General features: G+C 35.6%; 1 protein-coding gene across 1 annotated transcript in view; it reads left to right on the top strand.

Annotated features, from left to right (window-relative positions):
• The window catches only part of UBA6 (ubiquitin like modifier activating enzyme 6), an 88678-nt gene that overhangs the window by 36107 nt on the left and 33463 nt on the right, over positions 1-19108 (top strand). Inside the window, exons 7-14 of the mRNA XM_055588697.1 lie at positions 1027-1107; positions 3298-3420; positions 5802-5925; positions 11540-11643; positions 12889-12951; positions 13881-13957; positions 14425-14491; positions 16643-16786. Coding sequence (XP_055444672.1) covers positions 1027-1107; positions 3298-3420; positions 5802-5925; positions 11540-11643; positions 12889-12951; positions 13881-13957; positions 14425-14491; positions 16643-16786 — 783 coding nt within the window. The remainder of the gene's footprint in view (positions 1-1026; positions 1108-3297; positions 3421-5801; positions 5926-11539; positions 11644-12888; positions 12952-13880; positions 13958-14424; positions 14492-16642; positions 16787-19108) is intronic.

Here is a 19108-nt window from a genome sequence, read left to right as displayed (position 1 = left end):
GAAAGTTATGACCAACCTAGATAAAATATTCAAAAGCAGAGATATTACTTTGCCAACAAAGGTCCGTATAGTCAAGGCTATGGTTTTTCGTGTGGTAATGTATGGATGTGAGAGTTGGACTGTGAAGAAAGCTGAGCGCTGAAGAATTGATGCTTTTGAAGTGTGGTGTAGGAGAAGACTCTTGAGAGTCCCTTGGACTGCAAGATCGAACCAGTCCATTCTAAAGGAGATCAGTCCTGGATGTTCTTTGGAAGGAATGATGCTAAAGCTGAAACTCCAGTACTTTGGCCACCTCATGCGAAGAGTTGACTCATTGGAAAAGACTCTGATTCTGGAGGGATTGGGGGCAGGAGGAAAAGGGGACGACAGAGGATGAGATGGCTGGATGGCATCACTGACTCGATGGACGTGAGTTTGAGTGAACTCTGGGAGTTGGTGATGGACAGGGAGGCCTGGCGTGCTGCAATTCATGGGGTCGCAAAGAGTCGGACACAACTGAGCGACTGAACTGAACTTAAGCCTAATGTATCTTTTTAAAAATGTAATTGTTATCCTTTTAAACTAGCATTTAATTTACACTCTGATGAGTAGCTTAGCAGCTCCATGGCAGTAACAGATAAAGCAAAATCTCCAATCATTTTGGATGCATATATACCATAGAGAATGTTAAGGTTTGCTTCTAATTGTGAAGTCTGTACTGGCAATTGAATTCAATGTGGGCAGTTTTTTCCCTGTATGTACTATGCCATTTTATGTAAGGGACTTGAATGTCCACAGGTTTTGGTTGTGGAACCAATCCCCCTGTAGATACCTAGAGATGTCAGTGTATGTTACTTTCACTTTTGCTGTTCTATATCTCTGAAGGTGTTAACCTTAAAATGGAATACAGTAGGTTAGTATTTTTTACAAAGAAAACAATGTATTTTTAGCAGAGTGCAAACTGGGATGCTTCTGAGTTAGAAGTTGTACACTACCAAAATAATTGTGTATTTTCTAATCTTTAATTTCCTGTATCCCTCTCAACAGTGTGTAGTATTGACGGAGATGAAACTTTCAATGCAGAAGAAGATCAATGACTTCTGCCGCTCTCAGTGCCCTCCAATTAAGGTGATAATATCACTCAATAATGACACATAGTTTACCAAAGAAAATGCACTTTCACTATTAGAATTTGTAGCTTTTCAGTGAATTGCATAAGAAACTTCTTACATGAGTAATATTTTTAATTTTGATTTTCAAAGTGTGATCCAAGGACACTGAGGGTCCCTGAAACCGTTTTTTAGGGTCTGCAAAGTCAAACTATTTTTAAAATATTGAAATGTTATTTGCCTTTTTCACTTTGATTCTCTTATGGGGTGCAGTAGAGTTTCCAGAGTCTACTTGATGGTGATATCATTGCTCTAACAGCTGAAGGAATGTCTGTTTATGTTGGCTTTTCTTTCTAACGCAGTGATTATCAGTAGATATAACCCACATAAACAAAAGCTCATTGGATTGCCAATAATTTTTAAGAACATGAAGGGATCATGAGACCAAAAAGAAATAACTGTTGAATTGTAAAAGTAGAATAGAGGTGGCCAGACCTGTTAGGGGCTAATGCAGTAAGTAGTCCAAGTGAGAGATGCTTGTGCCTTTTTCAAAAGAGATGAAAATAGAGATTGTGAGAAGTTGTTGAATTTGAAGTATCCTTTGTAAAAAAGACTAATGGATTGAGCATGGATAAATGAGAGTTGTGAAGGAAAGAATGATCAAGACTGACTCTGAAATTTTTGTCCAAAATAATTAGATAAGTAGTGATGACACTCAGAAGACTGGAAAGAGGTCTAGATGGGACAAATCATAATTCATCCCCTGCAGTTGAATACATATTACTAACTGCACTTCTTTATTGGAGTCCTGTATTCCTTTGGAAAAAGGAAAATGCTATTTGTTCCTTTGAGATAGGCACTGAACTATCATCATTCTGTATCAGATAGATGTGCTGAAAATTTTTGGACTGTGGTATTTACATAGCATATATATACCTTATAGAACATTTGTGCCATAGTTCATAAATTAAGATGAATAAGATATATAGTAGTCATTAAACTTCGAACAGGACAGAGAAGTTTTATAAAGTAATTATGCTGCTGCTAAGTCGCTTCAGTCGTGTCCGAATCTGTGCGACTCCATAGATGGCAGCCCACCAGGCTCCCTTGTCCCTGGGCAACCCCATGAACTGTAGCCCACCAGGCTCCTCTGTCCATGGGATTTTCCAGGCAAGAGTACTGGAGTGGGGTGCCATTGCCTTCTCCAATTATACTAGTTTATAAACTAAAATTTTTGTTTGTGTGATGGATACATTTATCCATACTTTAAAGTTGTTTTGCAAAGAAAGAAATTGTTTTTCAATTTGCAAACTTAAAAGTTTCTAACTTTCTTCTGTTTCATGACTCATAAAGAATGCTGTAAATAGCTGTTTCAATAGTAAAGGCAGTGCATGATCAAATAGAAGGTAATCTGTTAACCGTTTTATGACTTTATTTGTTAGGGAGTATAAGTCATTTTAATGAGCTACATTCTTATGCCTAAATATGAATAGGCTAGTTTTTCTTGGAAAAATATCTGTTTATACAGTATCATGTGTGTTACAGATTAAGAATTTTTCTTTATTATCAGTATCTAAAAATAACTAAGCACAAGAACAATTTCTTTATATTTTCTTAGAACAGAGTGTGTGTGTGTGTATGGAATAAAAATCACTTTCAAGAACACATTTATGACTGTGTTTAAGAATTTGGTTTTTACCTTTCCTGACTTCGATGTGGTCTGTTCCTCAGTCCCTTTTCTGCTGACTCACTCTTAGCTTTTAGCTCTCTTTTGTTTCCTCTAACTCTACCACTTTTGGTGAATGGACACTCCATTCTGCTTTTCTAAAATGAAAAACAAGAATTCACTGCTAGACTATTAAACCAAGGCATCTCTTTCTTATATTCTGTGCTTATTTTTAGGATAAGGCAGGAGTTTTTGTTATTTAAAAATTACAGAATGATGTAATTCTGTAAAATTACAGAATGATGTAAATCCAATGATGTGCTGGTGTCGCTTCTAGTTTTGTGACACTAATATCCAGTCCTAAATACCTAAACTCGTGATTCTGAAACCACTTTGCAAATAATTTATCATATTTGTGATCACTTTATATCTCAAAGAATATGCTTAATTATAAATAAAATGGTCACCAGAGGGTCCAAAGATAGTTGAGTTTTTTTCTTTATATAAATGTATTAAGCTTGAACTTGTTTTTTCATTTCACAGTTCATCAGTGCAGATGTACATGGAATTTGGTCACGGTTGTTTTGTGATTTTGGTGATGAATTTGAAGTTTTAGATACAACAGGAGAAGAACCAAAAGAAATTTTCATTTCAGATATAACGCAAGTATGATTATATATGTGTATTATTGTTTATTTTGATTTTTAAGTTGATGTTTTAAAAAGGTAATATTAGCAAAATATTGTAATACACAGTCTTTTTTATTTGATTAAAATTGAAGTTGGAATATTAAGAAAGTATTCTGTTTTCCATCTAACATTTAATAATTGATAGATCAGCATTTGCTGATATCATTAATTTTAATTTTGTTTTATGTCATGTTCCTATGGGACATTAATTGTGAATCAGTGTTTACTGAACAATTTATTGTGTCAGATCATAGATGTATTAGGTGTGCCATAAGTCACTTGGCCCAACACTCTTGACTCCAGGAAGATGGACACTTAAGTCATCACAGACAAAAGCTTTTCTAATTTGAAATATTTCTAAAAATTTGGAGGAGGATGAAACCTTAAGAGTTAATTAACTGTCATATCAAAAGGTCTGAATTTTCTGTGTTCTCTTAATGTCATGCAAGCTTAATTGTTTATTACCTAAAAGAATTGGAGAAACTATTATGATCCACTTTTACTACTGTTCCCTTTTAGCCTAAATCACTAACTTTATTTGCACTCTTTATAATCAGTTTCCATTAAAGCTCAAAAGAAGCCAAGTACAAAGGAGTGAAAATATATACTTTCAGTAGTATTTGTGCTTCTGTCTTTTTGCTTTGTTTTTAAACCCAGTGTTAATGTTGGCATTCTCACCACTTTTTAAGGCAAATTCATTAAAAAGTCATTTTTTGTATCTGTTTGCTTACAGAATAGTTTGTTGTTCAGCCTTTTACCTTCTCTAGTTATTGTTATTTGTTCCTGAGAATATTATAGAGTTAGAATAAGCTCCAAGGAATCTTGTATTGCACTGATATTTTCTTTTATTAAACAGTGCAGTAAATATGGAAACTAGCCATAAAAAATCAGAAAAATATCCGATAGTCTTCATTTAACTTATCTGCAAGTCATTTCTCCTTAAGGTCCTTATGAATTCTATTATTCTTGAGATAGTATTAATAGTAAACCCACATTACATTAATTTTTTCTACATGTTTGTGGTCTTAATTGTATTTCTCAAATCATTAAACAGCAAGAGAATTTTTAGAATCTACACAATTATGACAGAGATAATAATAATTCTATTAAGTTTCATATAAATTAAATCATTATCACCTTATTTAAGCAATGGTTGGCTTATATGCAGTTAGGAAATTTCTATTTGTCTGCTGTATCTCATGCACCCTCTTAGATGAGATAAGCTAATTTCTTTTATTTTTACCTGATATGCAGGGCTATAGGCTATTTCTTTGATTTAAAGTGTTGCAGCTTTATACTGTTAATATCACTTTCCTAGCATTAAATTTCCATCCTTCATTCTTAGATTTCTTTGATTTTCAAACTTGGACTCATCTTTTGTGTACACAGTCTTTCATGTTGTTGTTCTTGTTGTTCAGTCAGTAAGTCATGTCTGACTCTTCATGACCCCATGGACCGCAGCACACCAGGCCTCCCTGTCCTTCAGTATTACCCAGAGTTTGCCCAGGTTCACGTCCACTGAATCAGTGATACTGTCCAACCATCTCATCCTCTGCTGCTCTCTTCTCCTCTTGCCCTCAGTCTTTCCTAGACTCAGGGTCTTTTCCAGTGAGTTGGCTTTTGGTATCAAGTGGCCAAAGTACTGGAGCTTCAGCTTCAGCATCAGTCCTTCTGATGAGTATTCAGGGTTGATTTCCTTTATGACTGACTGGTTTGATCTCCTCAGTGTCCAAGGAACTCTCAAGAGTCTTCTGTAGCACCACAATTTGAAAACATTAATTCTTTGGTGCTCAGCCTTCTCTGTGATTCAACTCTCACATCTGCACATGTGAGACCATAGTTTGGACTGTACAGCCCCTTGTTGGCAAAGTGATGTCTTTGATTTTGAATATACTGTCTAGGTTTGTCATTGCTTTCCTTCTAAGAAACCAGTGTCTTCTAATTTCATGGCTGCAGTCACCATTCACAGTGATTAAGGAGCCCAAAATCTGTCACTGCTTCTACTTTTCCCCCTTCTGTTTGCCATGAAGTGATGAGTCCTTCATAAATGATTTTAAAACTTGAATTCAGTCACTTTGAGTATTTTTTATAAATCACAGGAATCCTTGAATTTAAAATATTTGAACTGCTTGTGATATATATTTCTGCTCAACATAGAAATTATAAACATTTATAAAAAATGATACGGCTGTCACTGTTTTGTGACAGTTCTTTAAATATTTGTGTTTGTGATGGAAGAGGAATGGCTTGCAATTTTGGTTGTTTTGAGAATTTTATGACAACATGGTCCTTTTTATGTGAGATTTGGAATTTGTATAAAAAAGGACTATGTGAACTTGTTTTTACTCTTATTTCTAGGCTAATCCTGGCATTGTCACTTGCCTTGAAAATCATCCTCACAAACTTGAAACAGGACAGTTGCTAACATTTCGAGAAATTAATGGAATGACAAGCTTAAATGGATCCACACAACAAATAACTGGTAAGTTTATGTTTATTAATTTGTTTATACTTATTCATTATTCAGTGCATTTATAGTTCAGAACTCTACTTTTTGAGAACACAGCATCAACTCAAAAGGGGTGATCCAGTTCTTCACCTCAAGACATTCAATCCAACTTGTTGTTTAGTTGCTCAGTCGTGTGCAACTCTTTGCAACCCCATGAACTGCAGCACACTAGGCTTCCCTGTCCTTCATCATCTCCTTGAGCTTACTCAAACTTATGTCCTTTGAGTTGGTGATGCCATCCAACCATCTCGTCCTCTGTTGACACTTCTCCTCCTGCCTTCAATCTTTCCCAGTGTCAGGGTCTTTTCTAATGAGTCAATGCTTCACATCAGGTAGCCATGTATTGGAGCTTCAGCTTCAGCATCAGTTCTTCCAATGAATATTCAAGGTTGATTTCCTTTTGGATTGACTGGTTTGATCTCCTTGCAGTCCAAGGGACTCTCAAGAGTCTTGTCCGACACGACAGTTCAAAAGCCTCAATTCTTTGGCGTTCAGCTTTCTTTATAGTCCAACTCTCACATGCATACATGACTACTGGAAAAAACCTAGCTTTGACTATATGGACCATTGTCAGCAAAGTAATCTTTCTGCTTTTTAACATGCTCTCTAGGTCTGTCATAACTTTTCTTCCAAGGAACAAGCGTCTTTTAATATCATGGCTTCAGTCACCATCTGCAGTGATTTTGGAGCCCAAGAAAATAAAGTCTGTCACTGTTTCCATTGTTTTCCCATCTATTTGCCATGAGGTAATGGGACTGGATGCCATGATCTTAGTTTTTTGGATGTTGAGTTTTTTTTCTTAATTATTTAATTGGAAGATAATTGGTTTACAATATTGTGATGATTTTGCCATCAGCCACAGGTAGACATCTACAGGTACACATGTTTACCCTCATCCCAAACCCCCCACCCCATCTCTCTGGGTTGTCCCAGAGCACCAGCTTTGAATGCCCTGCTTCATGCATCAAACTTGTATTGGACGTCTATTTTACGTATGGTAATATACATGTTTCAGTGCTATTCTCTCAAATCTTCCCACCCTCGCCTTCTCCCACAGAGTCAAAAGTCTGTTCTTTATATCTATGTCTCGTTTGCTGCCTTGCATATAGGATCGTTATTACTGTCTTTCTAAATTCCATGTATATGTGTTAACATACAGTATTCGTGTTTCTCTTCCTGACTTACTTCACTCTATATAATAGGCTTCAGTTTCATCCACCTCATTAGAACTGACTCAGATGCATTCCTTCTTATAGCTATGTAATATTTCATTGTGTATATGTACCACAACTTCGTTATCCATTCGTCTGCCGGTGGACATTTAGGGACTATTTAGTGTTAAGCCAGCTTTTTCTCCCTCCTCTTTCACCTTCATCAAGAGGCTCTTTAATTCCTCTTTGCTCTCTGCCATAAGGGTGGTATCATTTGCGTATCTGAGGTTATTGATATTTCTCCCGGCAGTCTTGATTCCAGCTTGTGCTTCCTCCAATCCAGCATTTCACACGATGTAGTCTGCATATAAGTTAAATAAGCAGTGTGACGACATACAGCCTTGATGTACTCCTTTCCCAATTTGTAACCAGTCCATTGTTCCATGTCTGGTTCTAACTATTGGTTCTTGACCTGCATACAGATTTCTCAGGAGGCAGGTAAGGTGGTCTGGTATTCCCATTTTTTAAGAATTTTCCACAGTTTATTGTTATCCACACAAAGTAAGGAGATACTAACATTAGGCAGTGGTGTTACAGAGAAAAGGCATTCTGAAAACTCTAACCTTAGCAAGGATCCCTGCTCAGTTTTGGTGTAGCAGCAGTAGGGTTGGGGTGTCTTAATTATAACTGGTTGTGTTCGCTTAGGAAGATGGTGATAAGAGTATTCTGTGCAGAAGCAAGCAATAAGAAACAAGACAGAATTCAAGGAACTTAAAGATATAGCAGCTCTACAGTGGGAGTTGAGATAGCAAGAGATATACTGTTATCTCATGGTAGATAAGTGAAGATTCTGACACCTTATTTATTCACACATTAGGGAGTACAAAAAAGGGAGCAAATTTTGGAGAGAAGATGAGTACAGTCTAGGCTGTTTAGGTGAGGTGACAGTGAAGTATTCAAGTGAAGATACTTTTTTGTTCAGTGACTTGGAAAAAAGAGATGAATGAATGTTAACTGCAGGCAGATTTGTGGACTTATTGGCAGGAAGCTGAAGGAGTCTGTTTTGTTAGTAGACTAAGGTGAAATCATGACCCAAAGGAGAGATAAGATGTCAAGGGCAGAGATCTGAAGAGAATAAACAGTTTTAAAAATCCAAAAGTTACCAGGTTTCATTTAAGGCCATTTGAAATTGAAGAGAATAAATTTATGGCATCATTAGTTTCATAGTTTATGATTTTCCTCCAGCCATGTGTAAAAGAGCTAAAGACATTGCTTTACATTGTGTAACTCACAGACAGCATGTTTACACCTGTTCAGCTGAGAGTGACTCAGTTTTATCTTTAGGGCATCTGAATATGTAATTATGTGATTAGTGTATAGACTGGTGGTAAACTGATTACCTTTTTTTCTTTTAATGACTACAAAAATGGATCCTCAGGAGAGAAAAAAGTCAGTCCCTGTTACGAGCTCTTCATAGCAAAACAATTTTGAATCTATTTTTAAGAAGCTTTGGTAATAAATCTATTGTATTTTGTTCCTCAGACTGTATCTAAATATGTAAAATACAGGTTCAGATTATTGATATTAAAATTTTTGTGTCTATTTTTGCATAAATTGACTCAGTTATTTAAGAGTATCCTTTTTTGTTTTGGGGTCCATTCAGTGGTGGACTGTGGTGCTGGATCCAAATCTTGGGGCTATATTTATGAAAGGAGAAACCACTGGATAACAAGAAATGAAAATAAAGAAAACCCACATTTTGCATGAAAAATTCTTTGAGCAGAGAAAGAATATTTAAGTAGAGAAGCAATTGATAAGTCTTTTTGTCCCCTGATATTTATTAATTGATACTTTACTGCTTTAAAGTAATTTTCTTGTTACTTGAAAAGCATTTTTAAATGACTAAAATAGTATATGTTTATTCTTGATATAAATTGCTAACATCCAATGGATCATTGAAAAAGCAAGAGAGTTCCAGAAAAACATCTATTTCTGCTTTATTGACTATGCCAAAGCCTTTGACTGTGTGGGTCACAATAAACTGTGGAAAATTCTTCTTGAGATGGGAATACCAGACCACCTGACCTGCCTCTTGAGAAACTGACATGCAACAACAGACTGGTTCCAAATAAGAAAAGGAGTATGTCAAGGTTGTGTATTGTCACCCTGCTTATTTAACTTCTATGCAGAGTACATCATGAGAAACACTGGGGCTGGAGGAAGCATAAGCTGGAATCAAGATCACTGGGAGAAATATCAATAACCTCAGATATGCAGATGACACCACGCTTATGGCAGAAAGTGAAAAAGAACTAAAGAGCCTCTTGATGAAAGTGAAAGAGGAGAGTGAAAAAGTTGACTTAAAGTTCAACATTCAGAAAACTAAGATCCTGGCATCCGGTCCCATCACTTCATAGCAAATAGATGGGGAAACAGTGTCAGACTTTATTTGGGGGGGTTCCAAAATCACTGTAGATGGTGACTGCAGCCATGAAATTAAAAGACGCTTACTCCTTGGAAGGAAAGTTATGACCAACCTAGATGGCATATTGAAAAGCAGAGACATTACTTTGCCAACAAAGGTTCGTCTAGTCAAGGCTATGGTTTTTCCCGTGGTCATGTTTGGATGTGAGAGTTGGACTGTGAAGAAAGCTGAGCGCCGAAGAATAGATGCTTTTGAACTGTAGTGTTGGAGAAGGCTCTTGAGAGTCCCTTGGACTGCAAGGAGATGAAACCAGTCCATCCTAAAGGAGATCAGTCCTGGGTGTTCATTGGAAGGACTGATGCTAAAGTTGAAACTCCAATACTTTGGCCACCTGATGCGAAGAGCTGACTCGTTTGAAAAGAACCTGATGGCTGGGAAAGATTGAGAGCAGGAGGAGAAGCGGATGACAGAGGATGAAATGGTTGGATGGCATCACCGACTCAATGGACATGGGTTTGGGTGGACTCCGGTAGTTGGTTATGGACAGGGAGGCCTGGCGTGCTACGGTTCATGGGGTCACAAAGAATCGGACACAACTGAGCGACTGAATTGAACTCATTCTTTATATATGTGTGTGTATATATATATGTCTATGTGTACATATATATATATATATATATATATGTTTAAATAGAGTTAAAAATGAGTACCATTTCAGACCTCTCCTCTCTACTCCAGAACTAACGGCAACTAAGTTCAATGTTTACTCTGCTGGTCTTTTCTGTCTAGTTAATATATAAGGCTTTTTATTTAATTGAATTTTTGGAATAAGCAAATCATTCAAAAGAAATAGAAGGCAGATGTTTACAATGAAAACTTTACTGCCCACCTTTGGCTCCCTCTCATTCTTATCTGTTCATTCTTCTTAGTTTATTAGGTGCCCTTCCAGGTTTTCCTTAGGCATTTTTACATACAAGGTAGCATCTTATGAATAGAAACCCTTTGCGTGTCCATTAAACCCAAGATCTCGATGGTCTTTTCACATCATTAGTGTAGAATAGTCTCCTCCTCTCCCCTTTATGGCTCATAGTATTTCATGGTCTCTTGAATATGGTATAGTATAATTTTGATTTGCATTTTATGTATTATGAATGAGGTTAAGTATCTTTTCTTAAGCTTTAGAGCTGTTTCATTTTCCTTTAATGTGAGTCATCTATCCTTTACCCATTTTCTTAATGAGTATTATTGATCATTTTCCCCCAAACTCCTAATATATGGGGCATATTTGCTAAGGGTTGTTTTTTTTTTTTTAATATGAGTCACAAAACATTTTTTTGTAATGTGGAATTTGACTTTGTGATGGCTTTTACTGTGTGTATATGATGTGAAAGTTTTCTATTTTTTCTTAGATGTTTTTGAGTCATAATTAGAAATGCCTTCCTTACTGCAAAGTTTTAAAGAAATTTTTATCCCTTACTCTTACCTAATGATCTTTTTGACATTTAAAACTTCTGTCCATTTGGAGTACTTCCCCACGTGACTTTTTTCCCAAAAAATTTATTGAGTCATCTTTTCTTTACTGGTTTGTGGTACCACCTTAATTTTGTCTTTTGTGGGTCTGTTACTGAATAATAAATCTTTCTGCCTTTCTATTCATGAGCCAGTATCACAGTTGTATTATTATCAACTATGTATATAACATACCAGAATATTAATTATTGAGCCTTCATAAAGTATTTTAATACCTAATAATAAGCACCTCTCATTCCCTTTTTTCCTTCCAAGTTTTCTTGGGTGTTTTCACGTTTAAGTCCTTATATTCATATTGGAAAGATAATCTGTCTAGCTCCCCAACTTCCACCTACCCACACACCGCGCGAAATAGAAGAGATTTATACTGAAATTTTCTTAATTTTTTAAATTATGAAAAATTAACATCTTTTTGATCATAAACTTTCAAATTAAATACTCATATCAGTAGATAATGGTTTTCTTTTTTCCCTTCTTTTAGTGGTATCACCATTTTCTTTTAGCATTGGTGATACTACAGAACTGGAACCTTATTTACATGGAGGCATAGCTATTCAAGTTAAGACTTCTAAAACATTCTGCTTTGTAAGTATTTTTTTTTTATTAAATATATTTCTTTACGGAAGAATGGCAAGAGAGAAAAAAAACAATAAAATTACTCACTGAAGGGATTTTGTTTTTTAATTTGTACCCACTCTGAGGAAAATGAAGTCAATGGAAATAAACCGACATTAACAAAAAAAATTCAGACAGTTGATCATACTTCTTATAATTACTTCCTAAGACAGAAGATGTAACTAATATGTATTTGAAAAGTTTAACAAGCATTGATTCAGTATATATTTTGTTTTATTATTCAGTTACATTTTTAAAGCAAAAGAAATATTTCTTTTATTTATCATATTTGTTATTCCAGGTTTTTAGATTTTAATTTTTTGGGGTTTCACGAAGGTGTATGTTAGATATGTTAAATAATTCCTATAAACTGGGATTGAAAGGAAATGTATGTATCTGTTTAAAGAGAATGTAGAGACTACTTTTATCAAGGAATTAAGGAGCCTCTTGCTGAGAGGCTAACTTCTTAAATCCTTAGGCCACTTCTCATTATAAGTAGTCTAATATATCTCTTTTTTCTTGAACGTTCTCAAGGTGTTGACTTGACTAACTTCTTTTCCAGAACAATTATTAACTGAAGTCCTCTGCAAGGTTTTGTTCAGCCCAGAGTTAGAGCGAAACAACAGATTAAAATACTGCATCTTGTCAAATCTGCCCCAGCATTGCTTCCTCTTCCTATTGTCCCTAGTTTTTAATTATGCTTCAACTTATGCCTCAATAAATTTAAGATTGGGTTTGGTGGGGTTTTTTTCAGAGGGGGTGGGTTATTGTCTTGTTTGTTGAGTTTTTTGGCCTTCGTGTGTTCTTTGCTCCACACAAAAAATTTTAACTGGGTATTATTCAAGTCTTGTCAGGTATAACAAGTCTTGAAACTTGGTATCAGAAAAAATATGGTAGCTCTTCGATTAAGATAATAGATTTTTTCGAGTACACACACACATGTTTAAGTTTTCCAAATTTATTATGTGGAGTAGGTTGTCCAGTTGCATTTAACATTAAAAATATAAAGTGAGATAGTAAGAAAATGAGTAACCAGGGAATGATAGCTACTTTACATTTCAGTTAAAACGTATTAGCCCAACCTTACTTATATCAGACCTCTTAGAAGAAGCCGTTGCTTTTAGTGTTCTGTGTCATTTATCAAGTAGTCACTTACTTGCTCTGAAGTAATAGTGGATTTTTTTCTATTGTTTGTTTGTTTTTTTTTTCTATTAGGAATCATTAGAGATGCAACTAAAACATCCAAAGTACCTTATTGTGGATTTTAGCAAACCTGAGGTAAACAAACACTGTAGATTTGAGAGATCAGTGCAGTGGGGGATGGGAATGATAAGCAATTATAAATTTAAAACAGACCAACTATATATATGTATATATAAATATATATAGTGCAACTATATATATATATATAGTGCAACTGTGTGTATATATATATATATATATAGTGCAACTATATAGAGAGAGCAACTATATATATATTTATAGTGTGTGTGTGTGTGTGTGTGTGTGTGTGTGTGTATATACACATACACTTTTCTGTCAGATCATTAGCTTCTTTAAAAATAAAGGTTGTATTCATGTATCAGGCTGACTCCTAGATTAAAAATAGGATTTTATATAATGGAAAATGTTTGAATAATAGGGAAAAGGTTTTCTTTTATGATATGCCAGGTTTGATAGTTAAAAGGTGGTTTCATTAATTTATGCAAAGGTAATCTTACTAAGAGATTTTCTGAATCATGTAGAGTTTTATATAATATTTCTTCCCTAAAAATCTTGGAAGCATTTATTTTGCTTTTTGAAATCACTGGATCAGTTTTATACTGGTGAATGTATTTGTGATAAGTAAAGAATTATAATAACAGTTTCCAAATTTATAAGTAATTGATAAGGAAAGAAAAAGGAATTATCGTACCAACATTTTGTTTCCTTTGTTTAGCTGATACTACTTTGTTTCATGTGGATAACCTAATGAAAACCAGTCATACAGCCTGGGATTAAAACTTGGATCTGTTACTTAACTATAGCTTGAAGTCAAGTCCTTTAACTTCTCAAGCCTCAGCTTCCTCATCTGTTAAATAAAGATAATAGTAATAAGCTAATTCATTTATTGATTAAGTTAAATAATGTCTTAAAAGTGTTAGCACAGTGCCTGACACATATTATACACTCAATAAATACTGACCAATTTTTAATGTTCTCAATAGGCACCTTTAGAGATTCACTTAGCCATGCTTGCCTTGGACCAATTTCAGGAGAACTATAGTCGCAAGCCAAATGTTGGGTAATGTTCTTTCTTTGAAACAACCTTTTTTCTTATTGTAATACTACTAGATACACCAAATTGTGTAAACACTTCTGACCCAGCCTGTTTTTCTCCTACAAGTGGAAAGATCAATTTATAAAAATGGAGTTATACTAAATAAAATTTTTCCTATTTTGAAGTCTTCAAAAGCTACAACTTAAAAAAATCTGAGAACTATTGAATTATAAATCCATTATATAATTTTTACTTTCTACATATTGTTGCAAAAAGTTTTTGCTTTGTACATTTAAAACTAAATTCTTAATTATAAACTATTCTTAAGTGAGCCTGATTTTGAAGGAATGTATTTATAAACCAGCTGTCTTTAAAATCAGTAAACACTTCGTGTTACATAGTTGGCAAAAGTCCAGCTTTTTAACATATTTCTTAAATTTCAATTAGCTATTGAGAAAATTGACATTGAGGTGCTTTATTTTGAATTCTAGGTGCCAACAAGATTCAGAAGAACTGTTGAAACTAGCAACATCTATTAGTGAAACCTTGGAAGAGAAGGTAAACATTCAGTTTGGGTGTCAAAAACTGTATAACATAGAAATTTTCTATATATTAATGTTCTCTTAGCCTTCAAATTCCAGTTTTGCTACTTATTGACTCTGTGACAGTAGGCAAGTTACTTGACATTAAATTCAACTTGAGTTTTTCAAACCTTTGCCTCTTTTAATTAGATCATCTTCTTATTGATTAAGTGAGTTCTTTATATATAGAAATCAGTTTTTTATCAGATACACATTTTATAGATATTCTCTTCCAGTCTGTGGGTTGTCTTTTCATGTTATTACAATGTCTTTCAAGGAACAGAAGTTTTTAATTTTGATAAAGTTTAATTCATCAGCTTTTTCTTTTTTATGGTTTGTGCCTTTGTAAAGCCCAAATCACAAAGCTTTTCTCCTTTATTTTCTTTTAGAAGATTTATTGTGTTGTGAGTTTGTGTTTATAGACCTTGCACAGTGTACATCATTATACATTTTGAACTCATTGTGTACAGTTTTGTAAATTTATGAATTCATCTTTTTCTACCTTGTCAGGCATAGAACTAAGTTAATTTTTTGTATCAGAATATCCAGTAATTCTAGACTATTTATTGAAAAGACAGTTTTTTCTTCATTGTTTTTTTGGCTTCTTTATCAGAAGTTCGTTGACCACATATGTGTATGGCTCTTTCTGAATTCAGTATTGTCTTCCATTAGTTGTTTCTGTCTTTCTACTAGTACCATCCTTTCTTGACTACTGTAGCTTTTAAATAAGACTTGAAATCACATGTGCTCTCTGGTGCATTTCTCAGAAAGAAAGTGAAAGTGTTAGTCACTCTGTCATGTCCAACTCTTTGCAACCCCATGGAATGTAGCCTGTCTGATTTCTCTGTCCGTGGATTCTCCAAGTAAGAATAATGGAGTGGGTAGCCATTCCCTTCTCCAGGGGATCTTCCCAACTCAGGGATTGAACCCAGGTCTCCTGCATCTGCAGATCTGAACCACCAGGGAAGCATTTCTCAGAAGGAGTTTAGAATTAACAGTATTCCCCTCTAAATACACACATACTGTTATTTCACGTAGAATTTCAAGAGATTAATTGATCCCTACTTGAATCTTAAATTAAGATTACAGTTACTGATATTGAAAGAACAGGAAGAGAAAGAGAAGCCAGAGCTCATGAAGAGATCTTTGTGACAAATAAGAAATTGTGCTAAAATAATAGCTCTAAAATCCAGTTCTCCATTTTTTCCTTAAAAATACTAATAAATTATATTTTGAAAAACATCATCTTTAAGTATGATAATGAGAACTTTGTGATGAGTGGCCCTTAGATTAGTATGTAAAAGTGCCATTACTCTCTTAATTTTTTTTCTAAACTGCCTTTTAAGATTTTTTTTTTTTTAGAATTCTGTTTGTTTATTTATTTTTGACTGTGCTGGGTCTTCTTTGCTGTATGGGTTTTTCTCTAGTTACATCACACGGGGGCTACTCTGTAGTTGCAGTATGCAGGCTTCTCATCTTGGTAGCTTCCCTTGTTGCAGAACACGGACTGTCAAGGGTACACAGGCTTTAGCAACTGCAACACGTGGGCTCAGTAGTTGCAGCTCCCAGGCTCTAGAGTACAGGCTCAACAGTTGTGATACACGGGCTTAGTTGCTTCTGTAAACTGCCTTTTCTAACAATACATTGCCTCATTTTGTTACTGTTTTACTTTTTATGTACCACTTAACGTAAAATGATAGCTCCTTATCCCTTCTTATCCTTGGACCATTTTATTTTTATTTATCTGGTTCAAGGTTTTACCATGTTTTTTCATTAAAATGTGTCTTTAAAAATTCTGGCTAATTAACATCACAGAACTGGTCTCTAAAAAGAACTATAAATGGTTGATAATCAGTTAATTCTAAGTTGTTCCCTAGTGTAACGTGGAGAGTCAAAAAACAAAAATGCATGGGTACTGGTCAAGAAAAATACTGTTTAAATTAACTGACATGCAGTTGGATCTTTTGTTATGAGATTGGGACTTTTTTTAGGATTTAAAAACTACTGTGGAAATTGAGTAGCTTTTTTAAAAGTTAAACTACAGTTATTCTCACATCAAGTCATTGCAGTTTTGCGTATACCATAAGAATACTATTAAGACTATTGTCTCTTGTGGCTTGTGTTTCAGCCTGAAGTAAATTATGACATCGTGCGTTGGCTTTCTTGGACTGCCCAAGGCTTTTTACCCCCACTTGCTGCAGCAGTAGGAGGTGTTGCCAGCCAAGAAGTACTGAAAGCTGTAACAGGAAAGTTTTCTCCTTTGTGCCAGTGGGTTAGTTCTCTATTTTAATATTTTTTATACTTAAGGCTGAATTAGTTACCCGTATAAACACATTCTAAGTTACAACATAGTATTGATCAATATAAAAGCAAAAATATATTTTCATGCATGAATTGGGTGTGATGTGCGACCACAATTTAATTCTATAATAGAAACTGACAAGATCATTTGTTGAAGATATTGGTATTTAACCCAGAGTTGCATTCTAGAATGTATTTCTCTCATTTGTGAGAGTAAGGGGATGAATTTTCTATCCTTTTATTTGATTTCCACTACTGTTCGCTTAGCAGTCATGCACTTTCAGGACTCTTGAACTGTCCATGGAGTTACATTGGCATCATGAATCTTCAGATTCCCTAGCATCTAAGTATAAACTTCTGAAGGTAGAAAGCATAGGAATGATAAAAGTTTGAGACTGTATAGCGTAAAAGCATCAAGGATGAAAAACCCTTGGTTTCTGTTATCAGAAAGAATAACTGGCAAGAGTGTATCAAAGGACACTTTTCAGGCCCTTTATTTTTTGAAAAACTTTGAACATATTCTATTTAAAAGTTTCAAATAGTTTTAATAATTAAAATATGTAAATTTATAATTTATATTTGACAAATGCTATTCAGTCAGTTCAGTTCAGTCGCTCAGTCGTGTCCGACTCTTTGTGACCCCATGAATCACAGCACGCCAGGCCTCCCTGTCCATCACCAACTTCCAGAGTTCACTCAGACTCACGTCCATCGAGTCAGTGATGCCATCCAGCTATCTCATCCTCTGTCCTCCCCTTCTCCTCCTGCTCCCAATCCCTCCCAGCATCAGAGTCTTTTCCAGTGAGTCAACTCTTAGCATGAGGTGGCCAAAGTACTGGAGTTTCAGCTTTACGTCAGTCCTTCCAAAGAAATCCCAGGGCTCATCTCCTTCAGAATGAACTGATTGGATCTCCTTGCAGTCCAAGGGACTCTCAAGAGTCTTCTACAACACCACAATTCAAAAGCATCAATTCTTCGGTGCTCAGCTTTCTTCACAGTCCAACTCTCACATCCATACATGACCACGGGAAAAAACATAGCCTTGACTAGACGGACCTTTGTTGGCAAAGTAATGTCTCTGCTTTTGAATATGCTATCTAGGTTGGTCAAAACTTTCCTTCCAAGGAGTAAGAGTCTTTTAATTTCATGGCTGCAGTCACCATCTGCAGTGATTTTGGAGCCCAAAAAAATAAAAGTCTGACACAGTTTCCACTGTTTCCCCATCTATTTCCCATGAAGTGATGGGACCAGATGCCATTAAGTAATGCTGTTTTGCTAGTGTATTCAGTGGTAAGAGTGGTTTAGGTATAATTATTAGCAGCATAAGGAATGTAAATTGTGTTTTTAATGTAGAGTCTTATCTTTAAATAAATAATCGTTTATTAGTGTTCATGATCACGTTCAAATTAAGCCATCAGTTCAGTTCAGTTCAGTCGCTCAGTCATGTCCAACTCTTTGCAACCCCATGAATCACAGCATGCCAGGCCTTCCTGTCCATCACCAACTCCCGGAGTTTACTCAAACTCATGTCCGTCAAGTCGGTGATGCCATCCAGCCATCTCATCCTCTGTTGTCCCCTTCTCCTCCTGCCTCCAATCCCTCCAGAATCAGGGTCTTTTCCAGTGAGTCAGCTCTTCGCATGAGGTGGCCAAAATATTGGAGTTTCAGCTTCAGCATCAGTCCCTCCAATGAACACCCAGGACTGATCTCCTTTAGTATGGACTGGTTGGATCTCTTTGCAGTCCAAGGGACTCTCAAGAGTCTTCTCCAACACCACAATTCAAAAGCATCAATTCTTCAGCGCTCAGCTTTCTTCACAGTCCAACTCTCACATCCGTACATGACCACGGGAAAAAACATAGCCTTGACTAGACAGACCTTTGTTGGCAAAGTAATGTCTCTGCTTTTCAATATGCTATCTAGGTTGGTTATAACTTTCCTTCCAGGGAGTAAGCGTCTTTTAATTTCATGGCTACAGTCACCATCTGCAGTGTTTTTGGAGCCCCAAAAAATAAAGTCTGACACTGTTTCCACTGTTTCCCCATCTATTTCCCATGAAGTGATGGGACCAGATGCCATGATCTTCGTTTTCTGAATGTTGAGCTTTAAGCCAACTTTTTCACTCTCCTCTTTCACTTTCATCAAGAGGCTTTTTAGTTCCTCTTCCCTTTCTGCCATAAGCATGGTGTCATCTGCATATCTGAGGTTATTGGTACTTCTCCCAGCAATCTTGATTCCAGCCCCTGCTTCTTCCAGCCGAGCGTTTCTCATGATGTACTCTGCATATAAGTTA

The sequence above is a fragment of the Bubalus kerabau genome, chromosome 7 (genome assembly GCF_029407905.1).
Source record: "Bubalus kerabau isolate K-KA32 ecotype Philippines breed swamp buffalo chromosome 7, PCC_UOA_SB_1v2, whole genome shotgun sequence".
Classification (NCBI taxonomy): Eukaryota; Metazoa; Chordata; class Mammalia; order Artiodactyla; family Bovidae; genus Bubalus; species Bubalus kerabau.
Note: the sequence above shows the minus strand (reverse complement) of the source record. Positions and strands in the feature narration are given on the sequence as shown.